Source organism: Delphinus delphis, chromosome 7, assembly GCF_949987515.2.
Source record: "Delphinus delphis chromosome 7, mDelDel1.2, whole genome shotgun sequence".
NCBI classification, from domain to species: Eukaryota; Metazoa; Chordata; class Mammalia; order Artiodactyla; family Delphinidae; genus Delphinus; species Delphinus delphis.
The window spans coordinates 112,864,327-112,891,957 of NC_082689.1; the positions used below are offsets into that span (position 1 = coordinate 112,864,327).

The following is a 27,631-nucleotide window of genomic DNA, read 5'->3' on the forward strand; positions in this document are numbered from 1 at the left end:
GCACTGACCCTTAATAGATATGGCACAAGAGGGGACGCTGGGGCAGAAAGCCAGAGCAGCTTCCTTCTGCCTCATGGCCGAGATCAGAGAGTGAAACCAGAAAGAGGAAAAATCAAATGCAGACTCACATGGGTCTTTATCTACTGCTGTAACAAACCACCCCAAGTTTAGTAACAAAAATAGCAACCATTTATCATGCTCCCAGATTCTTTGGGTCTGGAATTCAAAAAGGCACAGTGGAAACAGCTCATCTGTGTCCCAAGACAGTCAGGGTGGCACAAAGGCATGAAGTAACTTGAGTCTGGGGGCTGGAAACATCTGGAGGTGCGCTAGCTTACCTCTGGGGTTGGTCTGCTGGCCTTGCCACATGGCCTGTGCCTTGATACTTGGACTGCCTCACAACATGGCAGCCACGGGCCAAGAGTCAGGAAGTGGAAGCCAACAGGTCGATGAGGTCTGACCCAGGACTGGCAGGTGTCACTTCTGCTATATCCCATTAAACAAGCAGTCACAGAGGCCAGGTCCAAGGGGAAGGACACAGCCCCCAGTTCTTGATGTGAGGAATGTCAAAAAACATTATAGCCATGTTTTAAATTGCCACAGACTACTCTCTAGCCAAGGATACAGCAACTGAACAGGGAAGGCTTCATGCAAGCAATGGGAGGAATTCTGGATTAAATTCTGTAGTTTAAAGGCATTTAGTGGGGATGAGACAAGATGGCAGAGTAGAAGGACATGAATTCACCCCTTCTTACAGAAACACTTAAATCACAACTAACTGCTGAACAACCAATGATCAAAAAAAAAAAAAAACACACACACACACAAAAAAAGCCAGAACCTACCAAAAAAATACCCTACATCCAAAGATAAAGAAGCCACAATGAGATGGCAGGAGGAGTGCAAATGCAATAAAATCAAATCCCATACATGCCAGGTGGGAAACCCCCAAACTGGAAAACAATTATACCACAGACTTTCTCCCATAGGAGTAAAAGTCCTGAGACCCATGTGAGATTTACCAGCCTGAAGGTCTGGCGATAGGAGGAGGAAGCCCAGAGTATCTGGTATTGAAGGTCTGATCACAGGAATTCCACAGGACTGGAGGAAACAGAAACTCCATTCCTGGAGGGTGCACACAGATTCTTGTGTACACCAGGACCCAGGGGAAGAAATCAGTGACCTTGTAAGAGACTGGGCCAGGTTTACCTGCTAGTATTGGAGGGTGTCCTGCAGAGGCGGGGGGCAGCTGTGGCTTGCTGCAGGGACAAGGACACTGGCAGTGGCAGTTCTGGTGAGTACTCATTGGTATGAGCCCTCTTGGAGGCCACCATTTTCTCACCAAGACCTGGCCCAACCCAACAGCTTGTAGGCTCCAGTGTTTGGATGCCTCAGACCTAATAACCAACAGGGTGGGAACACAGCCTCACCCATCAGCAGACAGGCTGCTTAAAGTCCTCTTGAATAAATAGCTGCCTGATAAACAAACCCCTGACACAACCCTGCCCACCAGAGGGACGAGACCCAGCTCCACCCACCAGTGGGCAGGTACCATTCCGTCCCATCAGGATGCCTGCACAAGCCTCTTAGACCAGCATCACCCACCAGCGGGCAGACACCAAAAGCAAGAGGAACTACAACCCTGTAGCCTGCAGAACGGAAAACATAATCACAGAAATTTAGACAAAATGAGACAGTGGAGGAATATGTTTCACATGAAGGACAAGAAAAAAACCCAGAAGAATAACTAAGAGAAGTGGGATAGGCAATCTACCCAAAAAGGAATTCAGAATAATGACAGTAAAGATGATCCAAAATCTTGGAAATAGAATGGAGGCACAGATCAAGAAGATACAAGAAATGTTTAACAAAGACCTAGAAAAACTAAAGAACAAACAGAGATGAACAATACAATAACTTAAATGAAGAATACACTAGAAGGAATCAATAGCAGAATAACTGAGACAGAAGAATGGATAAGTAACCTGGAAGACAGAATGGTGGAAATCACTGCCACAGAACACAATAAAGAAACAAAGAATGAAAAGAAATGAGGACAGACTAAGAGACCTAGGAGACAACATTAAACATACCAACATTTGCATTATAGGATCCCAGAAGGAGAAGAGAAAGAGAAAGTGTTGGAGAAAATACTTGAAGAAATAATAGTTGAAAACTTCCCTAACATTGGAAAGAAAACAGTCACCCAAGTCCAAGAAGCATAGAGAGTCCCAGGCAGGATAAACCCAAGGAGGAACATGCTGAGACACATAGTAATCAAACTGACAAAAATTAAACACAAAGAAAAAATATTAAAGCAATGAGGGAAAAGCAACAAATAATGTACAAGGGAATCCCCATAAGGTTATCAGCTGATTTTTCAGCAGAAACTCTGAAGGCAAGAAGGGAGTGTCACAATACATTTAAAGTGTTGAAAGGGAAGAACCTACAACCAAGAATACTCTATGCAGCAAGGCTCTCATTCAGATTTGACAGAGAAATGAAAAGCTTTACAGACAAGAACAGCTAAGAGAATTCAGCACCACCAGACCAGCTTTACAACAAATGCTAAAGGAACTTATCTGGGCAGAAAAGAAAAGGCCACACCTAGAAACAAAATTATGAATGGAAAATCTCACCAGTAAAGGCAAACATATAGTAAAGGTAGGAAATCATCCCTCTCAAAATATGATATCAAACCCAGCAATTGTCAGAAGAGGAGAGCACAAATTCAGGATATTGGAAATGCATTTGAAATTAAAAGACCAGTAACATAAAAGAATCTTGCATATATATAGACTGATATATCAAAACCTCATGGTAACCACAAACTTAAAATCTATATTAGAAACACACACACGAAAGAAAAAGGAATCCAAACACAACACTAAAGTTACTCATCAAACCACAAGAGAAGACAACAAAAGAGGAAGGGAAGTAAAAACACCTACAAAAACAAATCCAAAATAATTAACAAAATGGCAATAAGAACATACATATCAATAATTACCCTAACATAAACGGAAGAAATACTCCAGCCAAAAGACATAGACTGGCTGAATGGATACAAAAACAAGGCCCATATATATGCTGTCTACAAGAGTTCTACTTCAGACCTGGGGACACATACAGGCTGAAAGTGGGGGATGGAAAAGTGTATTCCATGTAAATGGAAATCAAAAGAAAGCTTGAGTAGCAATACTCATATCAGACAAAATTGACTTTAAAATAAGGACTGTTACAAGAGAAAAAGAAGGACACTACATAACGATCAAGGGATCAATCCAAGAAGAAGATATAACAATTGTAAATATATATGCACCCAACATAGGAGCATGTCAATATACAAGGCAAATACTAACAGCCATAAAAGGAGAAATCGACAGTAACACAATAATAGTGGGTGACTTTAACACCCCACCTTCATCAATGGATATATCATCCAGACAGAAAACCAATAAGGAAACACAAGCCTTAAATGACATTATACCAGATGGACTTAATTGATATTTATAGAGCATTCCATCCCAAAGCAGCAGAATACACATTCTTCTCAAGTGCACATGGAATTTTCTCAAGGATTGATCACATGCTGGGTCACAAAGTGAGCCTCAGTAAATTTAAGAAAACTGAAATCATATCAAGCATCTTTTCTTTTTTCAAGCATCTTTTTTGACCACAATGCTATGAGATTAGAAATCAACTACAAGGAAAAAAAAAACAGTAAAAAACAAAAACATGTGGAGGCCAAACAATATGCTATTAAACAACCAAAGGACCACTGAAGAAATAAAAGAGGAAATAAAAACATACCTAGAGACAAATGAAAATGAAAACACGATGACCCAAAACCTATGGGATGCAGCAAACGCAGTTCTAGGGCTTCTGGGAAGATGGCGGAAGAGTAAGACGTGGAGATCACCTTCCTCCCCACAGATACACCAGAAATACATCTACATGTGGGACAACTCCTACAGAACACCTACTGAACAATGGCAGAAGACCTCAGACCTCCCAAAAGGCAAGAAACCCCCCATGTACCTGAGTAGGGCAAAAGAAAAAAGAAAAAACAGAGACAAAAGGATAGGGACGGGACCTGCACCTCTGCGAGGGAGCTGTGAAGGAGAAAAGGTTTCCACACACTAGGAAGCCCCTTCATGGGCGGAGACTGTGGGTGGCGGAGGGGGAAAGCTTCGGAGCCACGGAGGAGAGCGCAGCCACAGGGGTGCAGGGAGCAAAGCGGCGAGATTCTCCCACAGAGGATCTGTGCCGACCAGCACTCACCAGCCCGAGAGGCTTGTCTGCTCACCCGCTGGGGAGGGTGGGGCTGGGAGTTGAGGCTCGGGCTTCAGTCGGAGCGCAGGGAGAGGACTGGGGTTGGCGGCGTGAACACAGCCTGCAGGGGGTTAGTGCACTATGGCTAGCTGGGAGGGAGTCTGGGGAAAAGTCTGGACCTGCCGAAGAAAAAAGAGACTTTTCCTTCCCTCTTTGTTTCGTGGTGCGCAAGGAGAGGGGATTAAGAGCGCTGCTTAAAGGAGCTCCAGAGATGGGTGCGAGCCGCTGTTAAAAGCGCGGACCCCAGAGACGGGCATGAGACGCTAAGGCTGCTGCTGCCGCCACCAAGAAGCCTGTGTGCGAGCACAGCTTACCATCCACACCTCGCTTCCGGGGAGCCTGTCCAGCCTGCCACTGCCAGGGTCCCAGGATCCAGGGACAACTTCCCCTGGAGAACTCACGGCGCACCTCAGGCTGATGCAACGTCACGCCGGCCTCTGCCGCCACAGGCTCGCCCCCCACTCCGTTCCCCTCCCTTCCCCCGGCCTGAGTGAGCCAGAGTCCCCAGATCAGCGGCTCCTTTAACCCTGTCCTGTCTGAGCGAAGAACAGACACCCTCCGGCGACCCACATGCAGAGACGGGGCCAAATCCAAAGCTGAGCCCATGGGAGCTGTGAGAACAAAGAAGAGAAAGAGAAATCTCTCCCAGCAGCATCAGAAGCAGTGCATTAAAGCTCCATAATCTACTTGATGTCTGTGGAATACATGAATAGACAACAAATCATCCCAAATTGAGGAGGTGGACTTTGACAGCAAGATTTATGCTGTATAGTTTTGCTTCCACCATTTGTCCTAAGGTTCTATCCATCCGTTTTTTTTGTTTTGATTTGTCTTGTTTTTTAAATTTTTTTTCTTAATAATTATTTTTAATAGCTTTATTATATTGTATATTATTTTATTTTACTTTATCTTTCTTTCTTTTTTCCTTCTTTCCCTCCTTCCTTCCTTACTACCTTCCTCCCTCCCACCCTCCCTCCGTTCTTTCTTTCGTTCTTTCTTTCATTCTTTTTTCTTTCTACTCCTACTAATTCTTTCTTTCTATTTTTTCTCCCCTTTATTCTGAGCCATGTGGATGAAAAGCTCTTGGTGCTGCAGCCAGAAGTCAGTGCTGTGCCTCTGGGTTGGGAGAGCCAACTTCAGGACACTGGTCCACAAGAGACCTCCCAGCTCCACATAATATCAAATGGCGAAAATCTCCCAGAGATCTCCATCTCAACACCAGCACCCAGTTTCACTCAACAACCAGCAAGCTACACTGTGGGACACCCTAGGCCAAACAACTAGCAAGACAGGAACACAAGCCCACCCAATAACAGAGAGGCTGCCTAAAATCATAAAAAGCCCACAGACACACCAAAACACACCATCACACGTGGACCTACCCACCAGAAAGACAAGATCCAGCCTCAGCACCAGAACATAGGCACTAATTCCCTCCACTAGGAAGCCTACACAACCCACTGAACCAACTTTAGCCACTGGGGACAGACACCAAAAACAATGGGAACTATGAGCCTGCAGCCTGCAAAAAGGAGACCCCAAATGCAGTAAGATAAGCAAAATGAGAAGACAGAAAAACACACAGCAGATGAAGGAGCAAGATAAAAACCCACCAGACCTAACAAATGAAGAGGAAATAGGCAGTCTACCTGAAAAAGAATTCAGAATAATGATAGTAAAGATGATCCAAAATCTTGGAAATAGAATAGAGAACATGCAAGAAACATTTAACAAGGACCTAGAAGAACTAAAGATGAAACAGGCAATGAGGAACAACACAATAAATGAAATGAAAAATACTCTAGATGGGATCAATAGCAGAATAACTGAGGCAGAAGAACGGATAAGTGACCTGGAAGATAAAATAGTGGAAATAACTACTTCAGAGAAGAATAAAGAAAAAGAATGAAAAGAACTGAGGACAGTCTCAGAGACCTCTGGGACAACATTAAACGCACCAACATTTGAATTATAGAGGTTCCAGAAGAAGAAGAGAAACAGAAAGGGACTGAGAAGATATTTGAAGAGATTATAGTTGAAAACTTCCCTAGTATGGGAAAGGAAATAGTTAATCAAGTCCAGGAAACACAGAGAGTCCCATACAGGATAAATCCAAGGAGAAATACGCCAAGAAACATATTAATCAAACTGTCAAAAATTAAATACAAAGAAAACATATTAAAAGCAGCAAGGGAAAAACAACAAATAACACACAAGGGAATCGCCATAAGGTTAACAGCTGATCTTTCAGCAGAAACTCTGCAAGCCAGAAGGGAGTGACAGGACATATTTAAAGTGATGAAGGAGAAAAACCTGCAACCAAGATTACTCTACCCAGCAAGAATCTCAATCAGATTTGATGGAGAAATTAAAACCTTTACAGACAAGCAAAACCTGAGAGAGTTCAGCACCACCAAACCAGCTTTACAACAACTGCTAAAGGAACTTCTCTAGGCAAGAAGCACAAGGGAAGAAAAAGACCTACAATAACGAACCCAAAACAATTAAGAAAATGGGAATAGGAACATACATATCGATAATAACCTTAAATGTAAATGGACTAAATGCTCCCACCAAAAGACACAGATTGGCTGAAGGGATATGAAAACAAGACCCATATAGATACTGTCTACAAGAGAACCAATTCAGACCTAGAGACACATACAGACTGAAAGTAAGGGGATGGAAAAAAATATTTCATGCAAATGAAAACCAAAAGAAAGCTGGAGTAGCAATTCTCATATCAGACAAAATAGACTTTAAAATAAAGACTATTAGAAGAGACAAAGAAGGACACTACATAATGATGAAGGGATTGATCCAAGAAGAAGATATTACAATTGTAAATATTTATGCACCCAACATAGGAGCACCTCAATACATAAGGCAAATAGTAACAGCCATAAAAGGGGAAATCAACAGTAACACACTCAAGTAGGGGACTTTAACACCCCACTTTCACCAACGGACAGATCATCCAAAATGAAAATAAATAAGGAAACACAAGCTTTAAATGATACATTAAACAAGATGGACTTAAATGATATTTATAGGACACTCCATCAAAAACAACAGATACATATTTTTCTCAAGTGCTCTTGGAACATTCTCCAGGATAGATCATATCTTGGGTCACAAATCAAGCCTTGGTAAATTTAAGAAAATTTAAATTATATCAAGTATCTTTTCCGACCACAACGCCATGAGACTCAATATCAATTACAGGAAAAGATCTGTAAAAACTACAAACACATGGAGGCTAAACAATACACTACTTAATAACGAAGTCATCACTGAAAAAATCAAAGAGGAAATTTAAAAATACCTAGAAACAAATGACAATGGAGACACGACAACCCAAAATCTATGGGATGCAGCAAAAGCAGTTCTAAGGGGGAAGTTTATAGCAATACAAGCCCACCTTAGGAAGCAAGAAACATCTCAAATAAACAACCTAACCTTGCACCTCAAGCAATTAGAGAAAGAAGAACAAAAAATCCCCAAAGCTAGAAGGAAAGAAATCATAAAAATCAGATCACAAATAAATGGAAAAGAAATGAAGGAAACAATAGCAAAGATCAATAAAACTAAAAGCTGGTTCTTTGAGAAGATAAACAAAATTGATAAACCGTTAGCCAGACTCATCAAGAAAATAAGAGAAAAGACTCATCAACAGAATTAGAAATGAAAAAGAAGAAGTAACAACGGACACAGCAGAAATAAAAAAGATCATGAGAGATTATTACAAGCATCTCTAGGCCAATAAAATGGACAATCTGGAAGAAATGGACAAATTCTTAGAAACGCACAACATGCCAAGACTGAACCAGGAAGAAATAGGAAAAATGAACAGACCAATCACAAGCACTGAAATTGAAACTGTGTTTAAAAATCTTCCAAAAACCGAAAGCCCAGGACCAGATGGCTTCACAGGCGAATTCTATCAAACATTTAGAGAAGAGCTAACACCTATCCTTCTCAAACTCTTCCAAAATATAGCAGAGGGAGAAACACTCCCAAATTCCTTCTACGAGGCCACCATCACCTTGATACCAAAACCAGACAAGGATGTCACAAAGAAAGACAACTACAGGCCAATATCACTGATGAACATAGATGCAAAAATCCTCAACAAAATACTAGCAAACAGAATCCAACAGCACATTAAAAGGATCATACACCATGATCAAGTGGGGTTTATTCCAGGAATGCAAGGATTCTTCAATATACGCAAATCTATCAATGTGATAAACCATATTAACAAATTGAAGGAGAAAAACCATATGATCATCTCAATAGATGCCGAGAAAACTTTTGACAAAATTCAATACCATTTATGATAAAAACCCTGCAGAAGTAGGCATAGAGGGAACTTTCCTCAACATAATAAAGGCCATATATGACAAGCCCACAGCCAACATCATCCTCAATGGTGAAAAACTGAAAGCATTTCCACTAAGATCAGGAACAAGACAAGGTTGCCCACTCTCACCACTCTTATTCAACATAGTTTTGGAAGTTTTAGCCAGAGCAATCAGAGAAGAAAAGGAAATAAAAGGAATCCAAATGGGAAAAGAAGCAAAGTTGTCACTGTTTGCAGATGACATGATACTATACATAGAGAATCCTAAAAATGCTACGAGAAAACTACTAGAGCTAATCAATGAATTTCATAAAGTAGCAGGATACAAAATTAATGCACAGAAATCTCTGGCATTCCCATATACTAATGATGAAAAATCTGAAATTGAAATCAAGAAAACACTCCCATTTACCATTGCAACAAAAAGAATAAAATATCTAGGAATAAACCTACGTAAGGAGACAAAAGACCTGTATGCAGAAAATTACAAGACACTGATGAAAGAAATTAAAGATGATACAAATAGATGGAGAGATATACCATGTTCTTGGATTGGAAGAATCAACATTGTGAAAATGACTCTACTACCCAAAGCAATCTATAGATTCAATGCAATCCCTATCAAACTACCACTGGCATTTTTCACAGACTAGAACAAAAAATTTTGCAATTTGTATGGAAACACAAAAGACCCCGAATAGCCAAAGCAATCTTGAGAACGAAAAATGGAGCTGGAGGAATCAGGCTCCCTGACTTCAGACTATACTACAAAGCTACAGTAATCAAGACAGTATGGTACTGGCACAAAAACAGAAAGATAGATCAATGGAACAGGATAGGAAGCCCAGAGATAAACCCACGCACATATGGACACCTTATCTTTGACAAAGGTGGCAGGAATGTACAGTGGAGAAAGGACAGCCTCTTCAATAAGTGGTGCTGGGAAAACTGGACAGATACATGTAAAAGTATGAGATTAGATCACTCCCTAACACCATACACAAAAATAAGCTCAAAATGGATTAAAGACCTAAATGTAAGGCCAGACAATATCAAACTTTTAGAGGAAAACATAGGCAGAACACTCTATGACATAAATCACAGCAAGATCCTTTTTGACCCACCTCCTAGAGAAATGGAATAAAAACAAAAATAAACAAATGGGACCTAATGGAACTTCAAAGCTTTTGCACAGCAAAGGAAACCATAAACAAGACCGAAGGACAACCCTCAGAATGAGAGAAAATATTTGCAAATGAAGCAACTGACAAAGGATTAATCTCCAAAATTTATAAGCAGCTCATGCAGCTCAATAACAAAACAACAAACCCAAACCAAAAATGGGCAGAAGACCTAAATAGACATTTATCCAAAGAAGATATACAGACTGCCAACAAACACATGAAAGAATGCTCAACTTCATTAATCGTTAGAGAAATGCAAATCAAAAGTACAATGAGATATCCTCTCACACCAGTCAGAATGGCCATCATCAAAAAATCTAGAAACAATAAATGCTGGAGAGGGTGTGGAGAAAAGGGAACCCTCTTGCACTGTTGGTGGGAATGGTGGGAATGTGAATTGATACAGCCACTGTGGAGAACAGTATGGAAGTTGTTTTAAAAACTACAAATAGAACTACCATATGATCCACCAATCCCACTACTGGGCATAAACCCTGAGAAAACCATAATTCAAAAAGAGTCATGTACCAATATGTTCATTTCAGCTCTACTTACAACAGCCCGGAGATGGAAACAACCTAAGTGTCCATCATCGGATGAATGGATAAAGAAGATGTTGCAAATATATACAATGGAATATTACTCAGCCATAAAAAGAAATGAAATTGATCTATTTGTAATGAGGTGGATAGATCTAGAGTCTGTTATACAGAGTGAAGTAAGTCAGAAAGAAAAAGACAAATACCGTATGCTAACACATATATATGGAATTTAAGAAGAAAAAAAAATGTCATGAAGAACCTAGGGGTAAGACAGGAATAAAGACACAGACCTACTGGAGAATGGACTTGAGGATATGGGGAGGGGGAAGGGTGAGCTGTGACAGGGCGAGAGAGAGTCATGGACATATACACACTAACAAACGTAAGGTAGATAGCTAGTGGGAAGCAGCTGCATGGCACAGGGATATTGGCTCGGTGCTTTGTGACTGCCTGGAGGGGTGGGATAGGGAGGGTGGGAGGGAGGGAGATGCAAGAGGGAAGAGATATAGGAACATATGTATATGTATAACTGATTCATTTTGTTATAAAGCAGAAACTAATACACCACTGTAAAGCAATTATACCCCAATAAAGATGTTAAAAAAAAAAGAAAATAAGAGAGAAGACTCAAATCAATAAAATTAAAAATGAAAAAGAAGAAGTAACAACGGACACTGAAGAAATACAAAAGATCATGAGAGATTACTACAAGCAACTCTATGACAATAAAATGGACAACCTGGAAGAAATGGACAAATTCTTAGAAATGCACAACCTGCCAAGACTGAATCAGGAAGAAATAGAAAATATGAACAGACCAATCACAAGCACTGAAATGGAAACTGTGATTAAAAATCTTCCAACAGGGGCTTCCCTGGTGGCGCAGTGGTTGAGAGTTAGCCTGCCGATGCAGGGGACACGGGTTCGTGCCCTGGTCCGGGAAGATCCCACATGCCGCAGAGCGGCTTGGCCTGTGAGCCATGGCCGCTGAGCCTGAGCGTCCGGCGCGTGTGCTCCGCAGTGGGAGAGGCCACAACAGTGAGAGGCCCGCGTACCGAAAAAAAAAAAAAAATCTTCCAACAAACAAAAGCCCAGGACCAGATGGATTCACAGGCGAATTCTATCAAACATTTAGAGAAGAGCTAACACCTATTCTTCTCAAACTCTTCCAAAATATAGCAGAGGGAGGAACACTCCCAAACTCATTCTATGAGGCCACCATCACCTTGATATCAAAACCAGACAAGGATGTCACAAAGAAAGACAACTACAGGCCAATATCACTGATGAACATAGATGCAAAAATCCTCAACAAAATACTAGCAAACAGAATCCAACAGCACATTAAAAGGATCATACACCATGATCAAGTGGGGTTTATTCCAGGAATGCAAGGATTCTTCAATATATGCAAAACAATCAATGTGATAAACCATATAAACAAATTGAAGGAGAAAAACCATATGATTATCTCAATAGATGCAGAAAATGCTTTTGACAAAATTTAACACCCATTTATTATAAAAACCTGGGAGAATGTAGGCATAGAGGGAACTTTCCTCAACATAATAAAGGCCATATATTACAAACCCACAGCCAACATCGTCCTCAATGGTGAAAAACTGAAAGCATTTCCACTAAGATCAGGAAAAAGACAAGGTTGCCCACTCTCACCACTCTTATTCAACATAGTTTTGGAAGTTTTAGGCACATCAGTCAGAGAAGAAAAGGAAATAAAAGGAATCCAAATCAGAAAAGAAGAAGTAAAGCTGTCATTGTTTGCAGATGACATGATACTATACATAGAGAATCCTAAAAATGCTACGAGAAAACTACTAGAGCTAGTCAATGAATTTGCTAAAGTAGCAGAACACAAAATTAATGCACAGAAATCTCTGGCATTCCTATACACTAATGATGAAAAATCTGAAATTGAAATCAAGAAAACACTCCCATTTACCATTGCAACAAAAAGAATAAAATATCTGGGAATAAACCTACGTAAGGAGACAAAAGACCTGTATGCAGAAAATTATAAGACACTGATGAAAGAAATTAAAGATGATACAAATAGATGGAGAGATATACCATGTTCTTGGATTGGAAGAACCAACATTGTGAAAATGACTCTACTACCCAAAGCAATCTACAGATTCAATGCAATCCCTATCAAACTACCACTGGCATTTTTCACAGAACTAAAACAAAAAATTTCACAATTTGTATGGAAACACAAAAGACCCCGAATAGCCAAAGCAATCTTGAGAACGAAAAATGGAGCTGGAGGAATCAGGTTCCCTGACTTCAGACTATACTACAAAGCTACAGTAATCAAGACAGTATGGTACTGGCACAAAAACAGAAAGATAGATCAATGGAACAGGATAGAAAACCCAGAGATAAACCCACGCACATATGGTCACCTTATCTTTGATAAAGGAGGAGATGTACAGTGGAGAAAGGACAGCCTCTTCAATAAGTGGTGTGGAGAAAACTGGACAGGTACATGTAAAAGTATGAGATTAGATCACTCCCTAACACCATACACAAAAATAAGCTCAAAATGGATTAAAGACCTAAATGTAAGGCCAGACACTATCAAACTCTTAGAGGAAAACATAGGCAGAACACTCTATGACATAAATCACAGAGTCTGTCATATAGAGTGAAGTAAGTCAGAAAGAGAAAGGCAAATACAATATGCTAACACATATATATGGAATTTAAGGGAAAAAATATGTCATGAAGAACCTAGGGGTAAGGCAGGAATAAAGACACAGACCTACTCTGGACTTGGAGAATGGACTTGAGGATATGGGGAGAGGGAAGGGTAAGCTCTGACAAAGCGAGAGAGAGGCATGGACATATATACACTACCAAACGTGAAGTAGATAGGTAGTGGGAAGCAGCTGCATAGCACAGGGAGATTAGCTCTGTGCTTTGTGACCGCCTGGAGTGGTGGGATAGGGAGGGTGGGAGGGAGGGAGACGCACGAGGGAAGAGATATGGGAACATATGTATATGTATAACTGATTCACTTTGTTATAAAGCAGAATGTAACACACCATTGCAAAGCAATTATACTCCAAAAAATGTAAAAAAACAAACAAACAAACAAAAAAGGCAGTTCTAAGCAGGAAGCTTATAGTAATACACGCTTACCTCAGGAAACAAGAAAAATCTCAAATAAACAACCTAAACTGACACCTGAAGCAACTGGAGAAAGAAGAATAAACAAAACCCAAAGTTAGTAGAAGGAAAGAAATCATAAAATCAGAACAGAAATAAATGAAATAGAGATGAATAAAACAACAGAAATGATCAATGAAACTAAATGAAACTAAAATCTGGATCTTTGAAAAGATAAATAAAATTGATAAACCTTTAGAACCCTCATCAAGATAAAGAGGGAGAGGGTTCAAACCAATAAAATTAGAAATGAAACAGGAGAAGTTACAACAGACACCACAGAGATACAGAGCATCATAAGAGACTACTACAAGCAACTATATGCCAATAAAATAGACAACCTAGAAGAAGTGGACAAATTCGTAGAAAGATACAATCTCCCAAGGCTGAACTAGGATGAAATAGAAAATATGAACAGACCAATCACAAGTACTGAAATTGAATCTGTGATTTTAAAACTTGCAACAAACAAAAGTCCAGGACCGGCTGGCTTCACAGGTGAATTCTACCAAACATTCAGAGAATAGTTAACACCTACCCTTCGAAAACTATTCCAAAAAATTGCAGAGGAAGGAACACTCCCAAATTCATTCTATTAGGCCACCATCATGCTGATACCAAAACCAAAGATACCACAAAGAAAGAAGATTACAGGCCAATATCACTGATGAACATAGACACAAAAATCCTCAACAAAATACTACCAAACTGAATGCAACAATATGTTAAAGGGATTATACACCATCATCAAGTGAGATTATCCCAGGATGCAAGGATTTTTCAATATCTGCAAATCAATCAGCATGATACACCACATTAACAAACTGAAGAATAAAAACCATATGATCATCTCAATAGCTACACAAAAAGCTTTTGACAAAACTCAACACCCACTTATGATAAAAAATCTCAAGCAAGTGGGCAGAGAGGGAAAATACCTCAACATAATAAAGACTATATATGACAAACTTACAGCTAACATCATACTCAATGGTGAAAATCTGAAAGCATTTCCTCTAAGGTCAGGAACATGTCCACTCTCGCCAGTTTTATTCAACATAGTTTTGGACGTCTTATCCAAGACAATCAGAGAATAAAAAGAAATAATGGGAATCCAAAGTGGAAAAGAAGAAGTGAAACAGTCACTGCTTGCAGATGACATGATACTGTACATAGAGAATCGTAAAGATGCTACCAGAAAACTACTAGAGCCCATCAATGAATTTGGTAAAGTTGCAGGATACAAAATAAATACACAGAAATCTGTTGCATTTCTATACACTAACAATGAAAGATCATAAACAGAAATTAAAGAAACAATCCCATTTAGCACAGCATCAAAAAGAATAAAATACCTAGGAATATACCTACCTAAGGAGACAAAAGATCAGTACTCCAAAAACTATAAGACACTGATGAAAAAAAATCGAAGATGACACAAACAGATGGAAAGGTATACAAGATTCCTGGATTGGAAGAATCAACATTGTGAAAATGACTATACTACCCAAAACAATCTACAGATTCAATTCAATCCCTATCAAATTACCAATGGCATTTTTCCCAAAACTGGAACAAAAATTTTTTTAATTTGTATGGAGACTCAAAAGACCCCAAATAGCCAAAGTAATCTTGAGAAAGAAAAACAGAGCTGGAGGAATCACGTTCTCTGACTTCAGACTATACAAGAAAGGTACAGTCATCAAAACAGTACAGTACTGGCACAAAACCAGAAATATACATCAATGGAAAAAGATAGAAAGCCCAGAAATAAACACACACACCTATGGTCAATTAAACTATGACAATGAGGCAAGACTATACAATGGAGAAAAGACTCTTCAATAAATGGTGCTGGGAAAACTGGACAGCTACATGTAAATGAATGAAATTAGAACACTCTCTAACACCATACACAAAAATAAACTCAAAATGGATTAGAGACCTAAATGTAAGACCAGACACTATAAAACTCTTAGAGGAAAACATAGGAAAAACACTCTTTGACATAAATCACAGCAAGAGCATTTTTCATCCACATCCTAGAGTAATGGAAATAGAAACAAAAATAAACAAATGGGACCTAATGAAACTTAAAAGCTTTTGTGCAGCAAAGGAAACCATAAACAAGACGAAAAGACAACCTTCAGAATGGGAGAAAATATTTGCAAACGAATCAATGGACAAAGGATCAATCTCCAAAATATATAAACAGCTCATGCAGCTCAATATTAAAAAAACAAACAACCCAATCCAAAAATGGGCAGAAGACCTAAATAGACATTTCTCCAAAGAAGACATACAGATGGCCAAGAAGCACACGAAAAGCTGCTCAACATCACTAATTATTAGAGAAATGCAAATCAAAATTAACATGAGGTATCACCTCACACCAGTTAGAATGGGCATCAACAGAAAATCTAGAAACAATAAATGCTGGAGAGGGTGTGGAGAAAAGGGAACACTCTTGCACTGTTAGTGGGAATGTAAATTGATACAGCCACTATGGAGAACAGTATGGAGGTTCCTTAAAAAACTAAGAATAGAACTACCATATGACACAGCAATCCCACTACTGGGCATATACCCTGAGAAAACCATAATTCAAAAAGAGTCATGTACCAAAATGTTCATTGCAGCTCTATTTACAATAGCCAGGACATGGAAGCAACCTAAGTGTCCATCTACAGATGAATGGATAAAGAAGATGTGGCACATATATACAATGGAATAGTACTCAGCCATAAAAAGAAATGAAATTGAGTTATTTGTAGTGAAGTGGATGGACCTAGAGTCTGTCATACAGAGTGAAGTAAGTCAGAAAGAGAAAGACAAATACCATATGCTAACACACATATATGTAATCTAAAAGAAAAAAATGGTCATGAAGAACCTAGGGGCAAGATGGGAATAAAGATGCAGACCTACTGGAGAATGGACTTGAGGACATGGGGAGAGAGAAGGGTAAGCTGGGACAAAGTGAGAAAGTGGCATGGACATATATACACTACCAAATGTAAAACAGATAGCTAGTGGGAAGTATCAGCATAGCACAGGGAGATCAGCTTGGTGCTTTGTGACCACTTAGAGGGGTGGGATACGGAGGGTGGGAGGGAGGGAGATGCAAGAGGGAAGAGATAAGGGGATATATGTATATGTATAGCTGATTCACTTTGTTATGAAGCAGAAACTAACACACCATTGTTAAGCAATTATACTCCAATAAAGATGTTGGAAAAAAAAATGGGCAGAAGACTTAAATAGACATTTCTCCAAAGAAGACATACAGATGGACAACAGGCACATGTAAAGATGCTCAACATGGCTAATTATTCAAGAAATGCAAATTAAAACTACAATGAGGTATCACCTCACACCAGTCAGAATGGCCATCATCAAAAAGTCTACAAACAATAAATGCTGGAAAGGATGTGGAGAAAAGGGAACCCTGTTGCACTGTTGGTGGGAATGTAAATTGATACAGCCACTATGGAGAACAGTATGGAGGTTCCTTAAGAAACTAAAAATAGAACTACCATACAACCCAGCAATCCCATTACTGGGCATATATCCGCAGAAAAACATGGTTTGAAAAGAAAAATGCACCCCAATGTTCATTGCCGTGCTGTTTACAACAGCAAAGACATGGAAGCAACCTAAATGTCCATCGACAGATGAACAGATAAAGAAGATGTGGTATATATATATATACAATGAAATATTACTCAGCCATTAAAAAGAATGAAATAATGCCATTTGCAGCAACATGGATGGACCTGGACATCATCATACTGAGTGAAATAAGTCAGACAGAGAAAGGCAAATATCATATGATATCACTTATATGTGGAATCTAAAGAAAATGATACAAACGAACTTATTTAGAAAACAGAAACAGACTCACAGAGAACAAACCTATGGTTACCAGGGGGAGGGGTGGGGCAGAGGGATAGATTGGGAGTTTGGGATTGACACATACACACTGCTATATTTAAAATACATAATCAACAAGGACCTACTGTATAGCACAGGGAACTTTGCTCAGTACTCTGTAATAACCTAAATGGGAAAAGAATTTGAAAAAGAATAGATACATGTATATGTATAACTGAATCACTTTGCTGTATACCTGAAACTAAAAGAACATTGTTAATCAACTATGCTCCAATATAAAATTTAAAAAATTTTTTAAAGGCATTTAAAAGCGTAATGACCTGTGGAGCTGGAAGAACTCTCATTCATTGCTGGTGGGAATGCAAAATGGGGCAGCCAGTTTGGAAGATAATTTGGCAATTTCTTACAAAACTAAATACCATTCAGCAATTGTGCTCCCTGGCATTTATCCAAAAGGAGTTCACAACACATTCACACAAAAACTGGCACATGGATGTTTATGGAAGCTCTAATCATAATGGCCAAAACTTGGAAGCAACCAAGATGTCCTTTAACAGGTGAATGGATAAACTGTGGTGTCTAGACAATGGAATATTATTCAGCACTAAAAAGAAATGAGGTCTCAAGCCATGAAAACACATGGAGGAACCTTAAATGCATTGGTAAGTGAAAGAAGCCAATCTGAAAAGACTCCAAACTGCATGATTCCAACTATATGAGGTTCTGGAAAAGGCAAAACTGAAGATAATAAAAAATAAAAGAGGTTGGGGTGAGGGAGGAATGAATAAACAGAGCACAGAGGATATTTGGGGCAGTGAAACTATTCTGTGTGATATTAAAATGATGAAAACACTTCATTATATATTTGTCCAAGTCCACAGAATGTAATACCTCCAGGAGTGAGCCCTAATGTGAACTATGGATTTTGGGTGACAGTGATGAGCCGATGCAGGCTCATCAATCGTAACAAATGTACTGCTCTGGTGGGGAGGTTGATAATGTGGGATGCTGTGCGTGCTTGGGGGCAGGGGGCATATGTGAATTCTCTGTACCTTCTGCTCCATTTTGCGGTAAGTCTAAAACTGCTTTAATAGTCTTTTTTTTTTTTTTAATGTAATGAGCTAGAGGAAAATTCATTGTTCAGAATTCCTCAGAGGAAAGTCTCACTTGTGTATAAAAAACCAAAAAATAACAAACAAAAAAAACGCCTGAAAAGTGGCTGGGGCGTGGCCCACCTGGCCCAGCTCCCTGCACTTGGGGAGGGCCTGCCCCTCACAGCCCTCACTCAGGTGGAGATGTCCCTGCGGCACACCACCAGCACCACTCCAGCCATTAGAGAGCAGGGGCCTGGTCCCAGGACTAGGACATACAGTGCCCGGCATGCCCTCCTCTAGGACCTGCATGTCAACTACAGGTTTCCAGTGTCCCACACTGGGACTGGGTGTCACTGCTTCGAGAAATCATCATCCCTCCAAGGGCCTCTTGCCATCCGAGCCAACTAAAGCAGAGTGAGAGCAGGGGATCAGGTGCTGGTGGCTTCCACTGGGTGCGCACTAGCAACACGGACGCAAAAGCTGGGCCTGGGGTCATGGCAGTGCCACAGCAGAGGAAAGAGGAAACAGAATCCTCCAGGATTCCTGAAGTTAAACAAAAAAGAAAAGGAGCTCACAGTGAGTGTGTCTTATGCAAATGCTCATGGACAGGGCCACGATCGTGGAGGTGAAGCTTGTGTGCGAGCAGCTGTCCCAGCATCTGCTCCTCCTGGGACCACCCTCTGCCAGGACCTTGCAGCTTCTCCCCTGAGAAGCAGCAGTTTTGATCTCAGGACACTTTTTCACCCTTAAAGGCTCTTTAGGATCCTCAATGATTTTTACCTGGATTTTATCTATCAGTAGTTACCACACTGGAAATTAAAACTGAAAAAAAAAATTTTTTTAATAGTCCCACAAGGACCCTTAGATGGCAGGGGGTAGAGGGGAGAAACTAACAGAGCAAAGATGTTAGTACATAAAACTGAAAAATTTTAGAATATTTATTCATCTTAAAATAAAAACAAGCCAATTACTTATTAACATGGATACTATTTTGAGAAATTATTTTTCAAAACAAAAAAATTTAGTGAGAATGGTATTTACATTTTTATCAGTCTCTTTACTCTGGCTTAAGAGAGCTGGATTCTCATTTCTGCCTCTGCAGTCCGCAAACTGCCATAGCCGGCCCTCCACTATTGTTCCACATTTGCGGATTCAGCTAAACCTCGGATCAAAAATATTCAGGAAAATAAATTCTAGGAAGTTCCCAAAAGCAAAAGTTGAATTTGCTGACAAATATTTACAAAGCATTTACATTGCATTAGGTATTATAATAAATCTAGGGATGATTTAAAGTATATAGGAGGGGGCTTCACTGGTGGCGCAGTGGTTAAGAATCCGCCTGCCAATGCAGGGGACACGGGTTCGAGCCCCGGTCCGGGAAGATTCCCACATGCTGCGGAGCAACTAAGCCCGTGCGCCACAACTACTAAGCCTGCGCTCTAGAGCCCATGAGCCACAACTACTGAAGCCCACGTGCCTAGAGCCCGCCCGTGCTCTGCAACAATAGAAGCCACCACGATGAGCAGCCCGCGCACCACAACGAAGAGTAGCCCCTGCTCGCCACAACTAGAGAAAGCCCACGCGCAGCAACGAAGACCCAACGCAGCCAAAAATAAATAAATTTATAAAAGTATTTATGGGAGGATGTCTATAGGTTATATGCAAATGCTACACTATTTTACATAAGGGACTTGGGCATTCACAGAGTTTGGTAGGCTTGGGGGTCCTGGAACCAATCTCCTGCAGATATCAAGGGACAACCATATGTTTTGATTGAAGGATATGAAGAAAATTTGGCCTTATGCAGATATGTACTTTGGAAAAGGGAGGACTTCATGGACACCTTGAAAGGGCCTCAGGAACCTCCAGGTTCCTAGAACAGGACTTTGAGAACACTGTTTGTAGAGGCGGTACCTTTGCCAGCCTGTTGAGCCTGAGAGTGGAGGGGACAATACAGGCCTGACCGCAGGCTGCACCTGTTCTCGCTTGCTCTCCTGCCCTGGGTCGTCAGAAGGGCATGTGAAGCAGAGCCCTACCCAACCCCCAGTCCTGAGCCACGCAGTCAAAACTGGCCAACCCAGATGCATAAAGAGAGAAATAAATTCTTCTTGTGTGCCACCGACTTTGGGGGTAGTTTGTTATGCAGCCAAAGCTGACTAAAAACAAAAGGGATGGTGATTAAAAAAACACCTCACAGCTTATGGAAATTTTGAGACAAGCTGAAAAAAGGGCTAATCTGAACGTTCACCAATTTGGTCATGAATAATTTCCCAGAAAAAAATTCTCTTTGGATCTTTTAATGTGACACATTGAATCCCCGAGGAAAGAAAGTCTCCCACATGAAATACCTACTGCTTGCCTCCACCTGATACCGTTTACCCCAAGTTCCACTGTACTAGGCCTGCCGGCCAATCTCCCTCCTATGGTCTCAGTCCTTCACTTTGCAGAGCCTACCACACACGTGATCCCGGAACAAGCAGCTCAAATCCTACTCCATGGCCGACTGGACCAGAGACACTCCCCTGCCCCCAGGCCCATGGGACAGGAAGGAACCAAGGCTGCAGAGGCAGATGGCATGGAGGACAGGGGAGGGACGCTGAAGGCTCCCGACCCTAGCTGCTCCCCTGGAGCCCTTCCAGTCTCCTGAGGACCACTCCCTTTGTCACTGCAGTGAGTTTGGTTTTGTAACCAAAAGAGTCTAACTAGACTGGAATGGCTTTAACTAATGCTGCATCAAACACTAATCTATTTTGGGGTGGCAGCACACCCACCAGTGCTAGTCTAACCACGTAAGAAAGATCAGCTTAACAATTTTGTGGCAGACGTTTTATTTATAGGGTATTAAAATTTAGGCATATACATGACACAAACATTATATATAGTACTTTCCATGATAGAAGTTATGATACTGCTCACAGAAAGGCCTCAATTCAAGTTACACACCGCATACGCTAGAATGTGCACCTGGGGAGGAGAGGGGGGCTGATGGCCTTTTTGTTTTGATTTTGGTTTAAATAACCTCTGGATGCATTCAAGTAATACTGATCATTTAATGTTCAAAAAACTTTTAATAAACAAATTCCGAGTAAAATTAATTGAAATATTTATGATACGATTTAATTGTTACACAGTATTTCCAATGTACAATCAAGGCAATGCACAACACTTAAAAGGAAGGGAAAAAACCAATCTATTGCACCCACAGGGGAAAAGGCTTTTTATTCATTTTTGGGACGCTGCAATTCATTATTTATATTAAACATTTACACACTTTAGTAAACGCAGAAGTCCTACATGTAATGCAGCATTGTGGGTAAGAAGCCCCTTTTAAGTCTCCACGTGCGAGGCTGACTTTCTGATCATTCTCCCACACGTTAGGGGGCTAACCCTTCTCATGGCACACGTCACGCCCTGCAGTCTGAACTGCAGCACTCTGCCTCCTCGCTCAGTCTCGTGGCGTCTTGTGATGGATGCCATTTCTCCACCTCAGTGTCCTGTTAAGTAATCCTGTGTAGAGTCTGAAGCAAATGAATCCACATCCTCGTTCTCTGAGTCGTCACTGCTGTCATCCGCAGCCGGCTCTCCTGTGAGGGCTATGCGAGCATAATCATCTGTGTCTATGGACTTGCAAAAGTGGATGGCATATTTCAGTTTCTCCTCTAGCACCTGCTTACAGGAATACCGGGGCAACTTCAACAAGAAGAAGCAGGTGTAGGATTCAGGAAGGAAGTGGTCAGGAGGGTTGTATTTATCCAATACCTGTTAATGAAAAATGTTAAATCATCACAGACTATGTACAAGGACAGGTAAAACCGCAATCTATTTTATTGTGTTCATTAGACTCTTGACTCTCATTCACATACAGCATCATATTTTGTTGGCTAAAAATAACAAAATATCAGAAAACACAAAATCTAGCCAATTTCATAAATAAAAAGGAGCAACTAACTATTTCCCAGGACTTTCAATAAAAAAATAGCAACTGGTTACTGTGACAATTGCCTTTTACAGACCAATGCTGTGAGGAGAGTCAGATGGCTCCACCCACCCCCGGTCAACAAGGTGGGACCCCAGACCCACTGACACAGGGTCCGGTGCAAAGGCACGGGCTTAGCCATCACCCATGTGGGGAAGCTCTCCCTGAATCTATCAGCCCACTTTCAACCACAACAGATTAAGATGCTAGGAAGCCAGCAAGAACTGTGGAAAAACCCCACAAATTACCTACCTTCTGAGAGGAAAACTGCATATGCTCTCAAAGATCTCCCTGAGAGGGGACTACTTCTGTAACCCTGGCCAGAGACCCAGGACAGGGTGCACTGGGCAAGGAGTCGTCCCCGAATCCCCCCAAACATGCGGGAGAGTGGACTTCCAATCCCTCTCTCTGCGGTAAACTCCACCCCTCAGCACTGCGACTGGCAAAGTCAACTGAGAGTAGGCAGTGGGGAATCAGGTCATTTCACCCCCAGGGCCTGACAGGTAGACAGAGCCTATCTCTGACCACGGACTGCAGAGTCAGAACTCAAAGCAAAACTCAATCTGATGAGCGCTGATTTTTCTCAGTAAGCAGCATTACTCAGTGATTCACCTAATTCAACCAGAGAATCAAATAAACGCTTTAAGTGATGTGTGTGCTCAACAACCTAGGATACGCTGACATAACAGCAGTGTATTCTGGTGGTGGCCAGATAAAACTTTTTAGAAGTAGGCAGTGGTACCCAAGACCTGTAGTCATTGAATTTTGAGCTGTCAAACCAAAGAAGTTACGTGTTTTTCATTTTTGTTTCCAGAGGGAAGGAAAACCACGTAACAGGAGAGACCTGCTCGCCTTCCCAGCTGGGGCAGGGCTGCGTGCGAGGAACACGACCCTCGGCTGACGCCGCGGGGTGTGTCGGAGCCGCACCTGGACGACGAAGTCTCTGCCCCGGAAGTCAGCGATGGTCCTGGGCAGCCTCGTGCGGCCCCACACGAAGCGAAGGAAGAGGGAGCGCTCAGTGTTGGAGAAGGACTCCATCACCTCCCAGAACCACTGGATCAGGGGTGCGGAAGGCTCCACCCCCTTGTACGTTGCCACCGACTTTAGAAGATGCAGGGGGATGTCTGGGCTGCCGCACACCTGTGGAGGGACACGCTTTGCGTCAGCACAGGGTCCACCACTCCTTTCTCCCAGGGCTGGTGTGGGGAGGCTCAGGCGTGGGAGGCCCTAGGGGATGGGTGGGAGGACAGGCCCTGTGGCCTGCCGTGTGCGGGCCAGGGCTGGGCGGGGGAGGCGGGGACTAATCGCTCCCTGAGCATGTCTTACTTCACCCAAAAGGCACAAGTGTATCTCAGACCTCCAAGAGCAAGAGTTAACTGAGAGGTGAACTGGCGGCACTGACTCAGTGGATGACCATGAGAAGGCATTCCAGGGCGGCAGCACGAAGCGGCGGGCATACCATTGTCTCCAGTTCATATCCGGTGAACAGAGAAAGAAGGGGCACAGGCACGACTCGGGCCATCCCCTCCCGAACAGCAGCCACCTGCTCATCAAATTCGTGGAGTCTGAAAGAAAACACTCACTTCACACTTCTGTCTTTGGTGATGTAGATCTTGTTCTGCTCATACCAACCGAGCCTTGCCACACAGATGAGCCAGGTGTGGCTCTGCAGACAGAGTCTCAGAGCTTCTCACGGAGTGGGGCCGTCTCACTGGCACAGGGAACGCGACCTCAAAAACTAGCTACGGCTATACACGTTCCAAGACACAATTCTCAATCCCCCCTGCTTCCCAGGAAGGAGCCAGAGTCCGACAAGCAGAGGTAGCGAGCAGGCCTCACAGCACCCACGGTAAGAACTTCCCGAAAGCAGATGCCGCGTCCAAGGCCCTGGTGACTGGCGAGTTAGGTCACGAGACAGAAAGGAACACGGGTGGATGGCACAGGACACTTGCCAGGACCAGCCTCAGGCAGAGCCTAGCAAGCAAAGCCCACCTGACGCACGGGCCCTCATCCCAACACCCAGCCAGGTGCTTCTGGAGGAGAAGGCTCCCAAGCAGCACACTGAGCGGACGTCGCCGGAGGCCACGCAGCAACCGCAGCTGACGGTGGCGCAAGGGCCAGGCGAGGGGTGGAGACGCCCCAAACACAGCCCTGCTCCCGGAGAGGTGGCACACAAAGGCCTGTGACCTCTGCTGGGACAGTCCCCAAACGGGGATTCTCTTCACCTTGGTATTCTGATCAGAGCCAGGAATCTCGGGTGAGAATAGTAAGTACTCCAACCCTGATCACAATGGAGCCAAGTCCATTAAATTTTCCTTGTGGAAAGAAAGCGGCCACCCAAGCAAACCATTTTCTGCTGTTTTTGCTATTTACTGAGTTGAAACACTGGAGGGCAGACGACCACGTACCTGTAGTTCATTGCGAGCCGGACATACTCGGCGCGGTTGTCCAGGGTGATATGTGTGTACTTGGAGCTCAGCTGGATGTCCTGGCCGCTGGCGCTTGGCACCGTGAAGGGAAGGCTCATGGCCTCAAACTCCTCCGAGGTGGCTTCATTGTCACGGATGTACATGAGTCCAGGGATAAAATCTTTATCGACCTTTCAAGGGGAGAAGGGAGTCCGTTTGTTGGGTCGGGGTTGTTCCCGCACCCCAGGCCCCAGTTCACACCCGACATGCAGTCGCGCGAGGCCTCGATCTGCCTGGGGCGTACGGCAAGGCTCCCAGTGTACTGCGCGTGCCGGGGAATAAAAGAGGGGCAGCGGGGAAGCATTTTACCCGAGGAGCTGAAGAAAGAACATGTAACAAGGAAGTCTTTAAAACCACTCACTGAGAGCGCGACAGGCACTGCTCACAGGCGAGTCCCAACCTCACTCATGGCACCAAGGGAACCACACCTAGGGAGGCCCCGGGAGCCTCAACTTCCCCCCAGCTGCCCATGGCTCAGCTGTGCCACAGGAAAGACAGAGGGCTTTCTTATCTGACGAGACCGTACAAGTGGCAAAGCCCACAAGCAGCTGGTGCATCAAGGTCTAGAAACGGACTGACCTTGTGTCCACACCCCGACTCTGCTACTAGAAGGCGGCCGACAGCCAGCAGCCTGACCACCTGCGAGTATGTCAGCACCTCGGGACAGCCTGTGCCTCTTAACCAGACCCCAGGGGACGCCCCCCATGCTCTGTGCTGGGCACACAAGGTGTCACATCTCTCAGCCCTCTCCCTCCTGGAGGTTACCTCACTGAGGTCTGCAATGGTGAGGCTCATCCCAGCCAGCTGCTTCCAGACAGGTTCAGCAAGGTTCAGACTCAGAGGACTCCCAGTCCGGATGGCAATACCCAGTAACACACCTGCTCGTTCGAAACACAAGAAACAGGAGATACTTGGAACGGATGACAGAACATCCAGTCCATTCAACAACACAGCAGAGATGAGCTCTTCACTGGGGCCTCAGTGCCTTCTAAACCAACATTACCCCAATTCACAGAGACTTAGGTCTGTCCTTAAAACCTTACATCCTACTCTGAATTCATTGCTCCCTTCTGTTCCTATGGGTGAAGTCTATAACTCTTCTGCTCTTTCCACCAACAGCTGTAGCCACAGTGGCCAATCCTCTGACGGCAAAGCCAACAGCCGGAGCTTCTCAAGGAGGTGCTCGCAGTGCCTGGAGAGGTGCAGGCAGTGCCGTGAGTTAATGGGCACAGACCCTCAATGAACAGGTGGCCAAGTATCAAGACATCCTAAGATCTGATCCCAAGTTTCAGATACGTTTAGGATGCAGACACGCTGTCTCAGATCCTCTGAGTGCCAAAGGCACCTCCTGGTCCTTAGCACACAGCTGCTAATGGTCCGGCTCTGCACGTCCCTGCAGCTGCACACTGAGAAAGCTCGAAGGAGACATTTAAAACAGCTGCACCACTCCCAAGACACAGCAGCCATTAAGCTAACAGGGCACACACAGCGGAACAGCTGCAGCACTGCACCCACGCAAGAGGCCCACCCAAGAAGCGGAACATGTTGGTGTGCACGGGCGCCCTGGCAGCCGGGCTGAACAGGTAGCAGTCGCGGTTGGCCCCCGACTCGTCCCTCCCATTGGGCGTCACGATCAGAAGCGGGGTGAGTCCATTCTGCAGCTCTTCACAGATCTCAGCTATGGACTCACTGTAGCCACCACCACAGTCATCCACAGATTCACCTGGGGGGAAAGGAGGGTCGGCAGCTCACGGTCACTGCGCCAAAGCTCCCTGGGGAGTGGCTGAGGGCCGCTCATTTCTCCTCGCACCACCCATTACACCACCGCCCCTCGGCGCACGCAAGCTCTCACCCACGAACTTGACCTTCCAGACGCGGTGTGGGAGGAGAAGGCTGTCAGGACTAAATGAGCTCATCTTAGCGCACATCTGCCCGAAGACAGACTTGGTCCCATCAGGGCCCGCTAGGCCACCTTTACTCCTTGAACGCTTGACCTAGAGAGGGAGACAAAGAACATACAGAAGGGGGGCCACAGCAGAAAGCACACAGGTGCCATCTTCGGCAGCCGACCGGCCCTGGAACCCCTGCATCCAAAGCAGGGCCCTGCGGCCAGTCACCCCTCCCGTTACCCTCGCCTGTCCTGTCCTGGTCACCAGCGGGGAGTGGGGGCAGGAGACCCTACAGACAGCAAGCAGCACCCAGACGTGTGGCACGGCCCCTACAACCTCAGGCCGCCACGAGCGCCCAGCAAGCTCAAGCACAACCCCCCGAGCACACCTGTGCGCGCACGAAGGGTTGCTGGACCTCCCAGGACTGACCTATGTCCTCGCCTCCTCACCCACGCCTGCTGAGGACCCCGAAGACCAGCCTTGCGCTCCTCTTTTTCCCTCCCCTGATGCAGGCTGCCTGCTGGACAGCTGTGCTCATGGGGCCAGGGCGCGCTCGCCAGCACACGCAGCCCGGCAGGACGGTGGTGGCTAAGCAAACATGCCCTCAAGAAATCACAGACCACAGGAAGGACTGCAGCAGCCCGGGCGGGCAGGAGCTGCAGCCTGGCTCACCCTCACACTTTGTAACCTTGCCCAC

At 43.5% G+C, this 27,631-nt stretch overlaps 1 protein-coding gene across 6 annotated transcripts in view; it reads right to left on the reverse strand.

Annotated features, from left to right (window-relative positions):
- Positions 1-21,421: 21,421 nt before the first annotated feature.
- Positions 21,422-27,631, reverse strand: part of LOC132428722 (E3 ubiquitin-protein ligase HERC2) — a 228,869-nt gene continuing 222,659 nt past the window's right edge. For all 6 annotated transcript variants that reach the window (XM_060017026.1, XM_060017023.1, XM_060017024.1 and 3 more), the window contains 7 exons: positions 26,898-27,039; positions 26,574-26,768; positions 25,811-25,923; positions 24,986-25,176; positions 24,037-24,142; positions 23,505-23,717; positions 21,422-22,360 (listed from right to left, as the gene is read on the reverse strand). In XM_060017026.1, the coding sequence (XP_059873009.1) occupies positions 22,088-22,360; positions 23,505-23,717; positions 24,037-24,142; positions 24,986-25,176; positions 25,811-25,923; positions 26,574-26,768; positions 26,898-27,039 (1,233 nt within the window). In that variant the 3' untranslated portion in view covers positions 21,422-22,087. The remainder of the gene's footprint in view (positions 22,361-23,504; positions 23,718-24,036; positions 24,143-24,985; positions 25,177-25,810; positions 25,924-26,573; positions 26,769-26,897; positions 27,040-27,631) is intronic.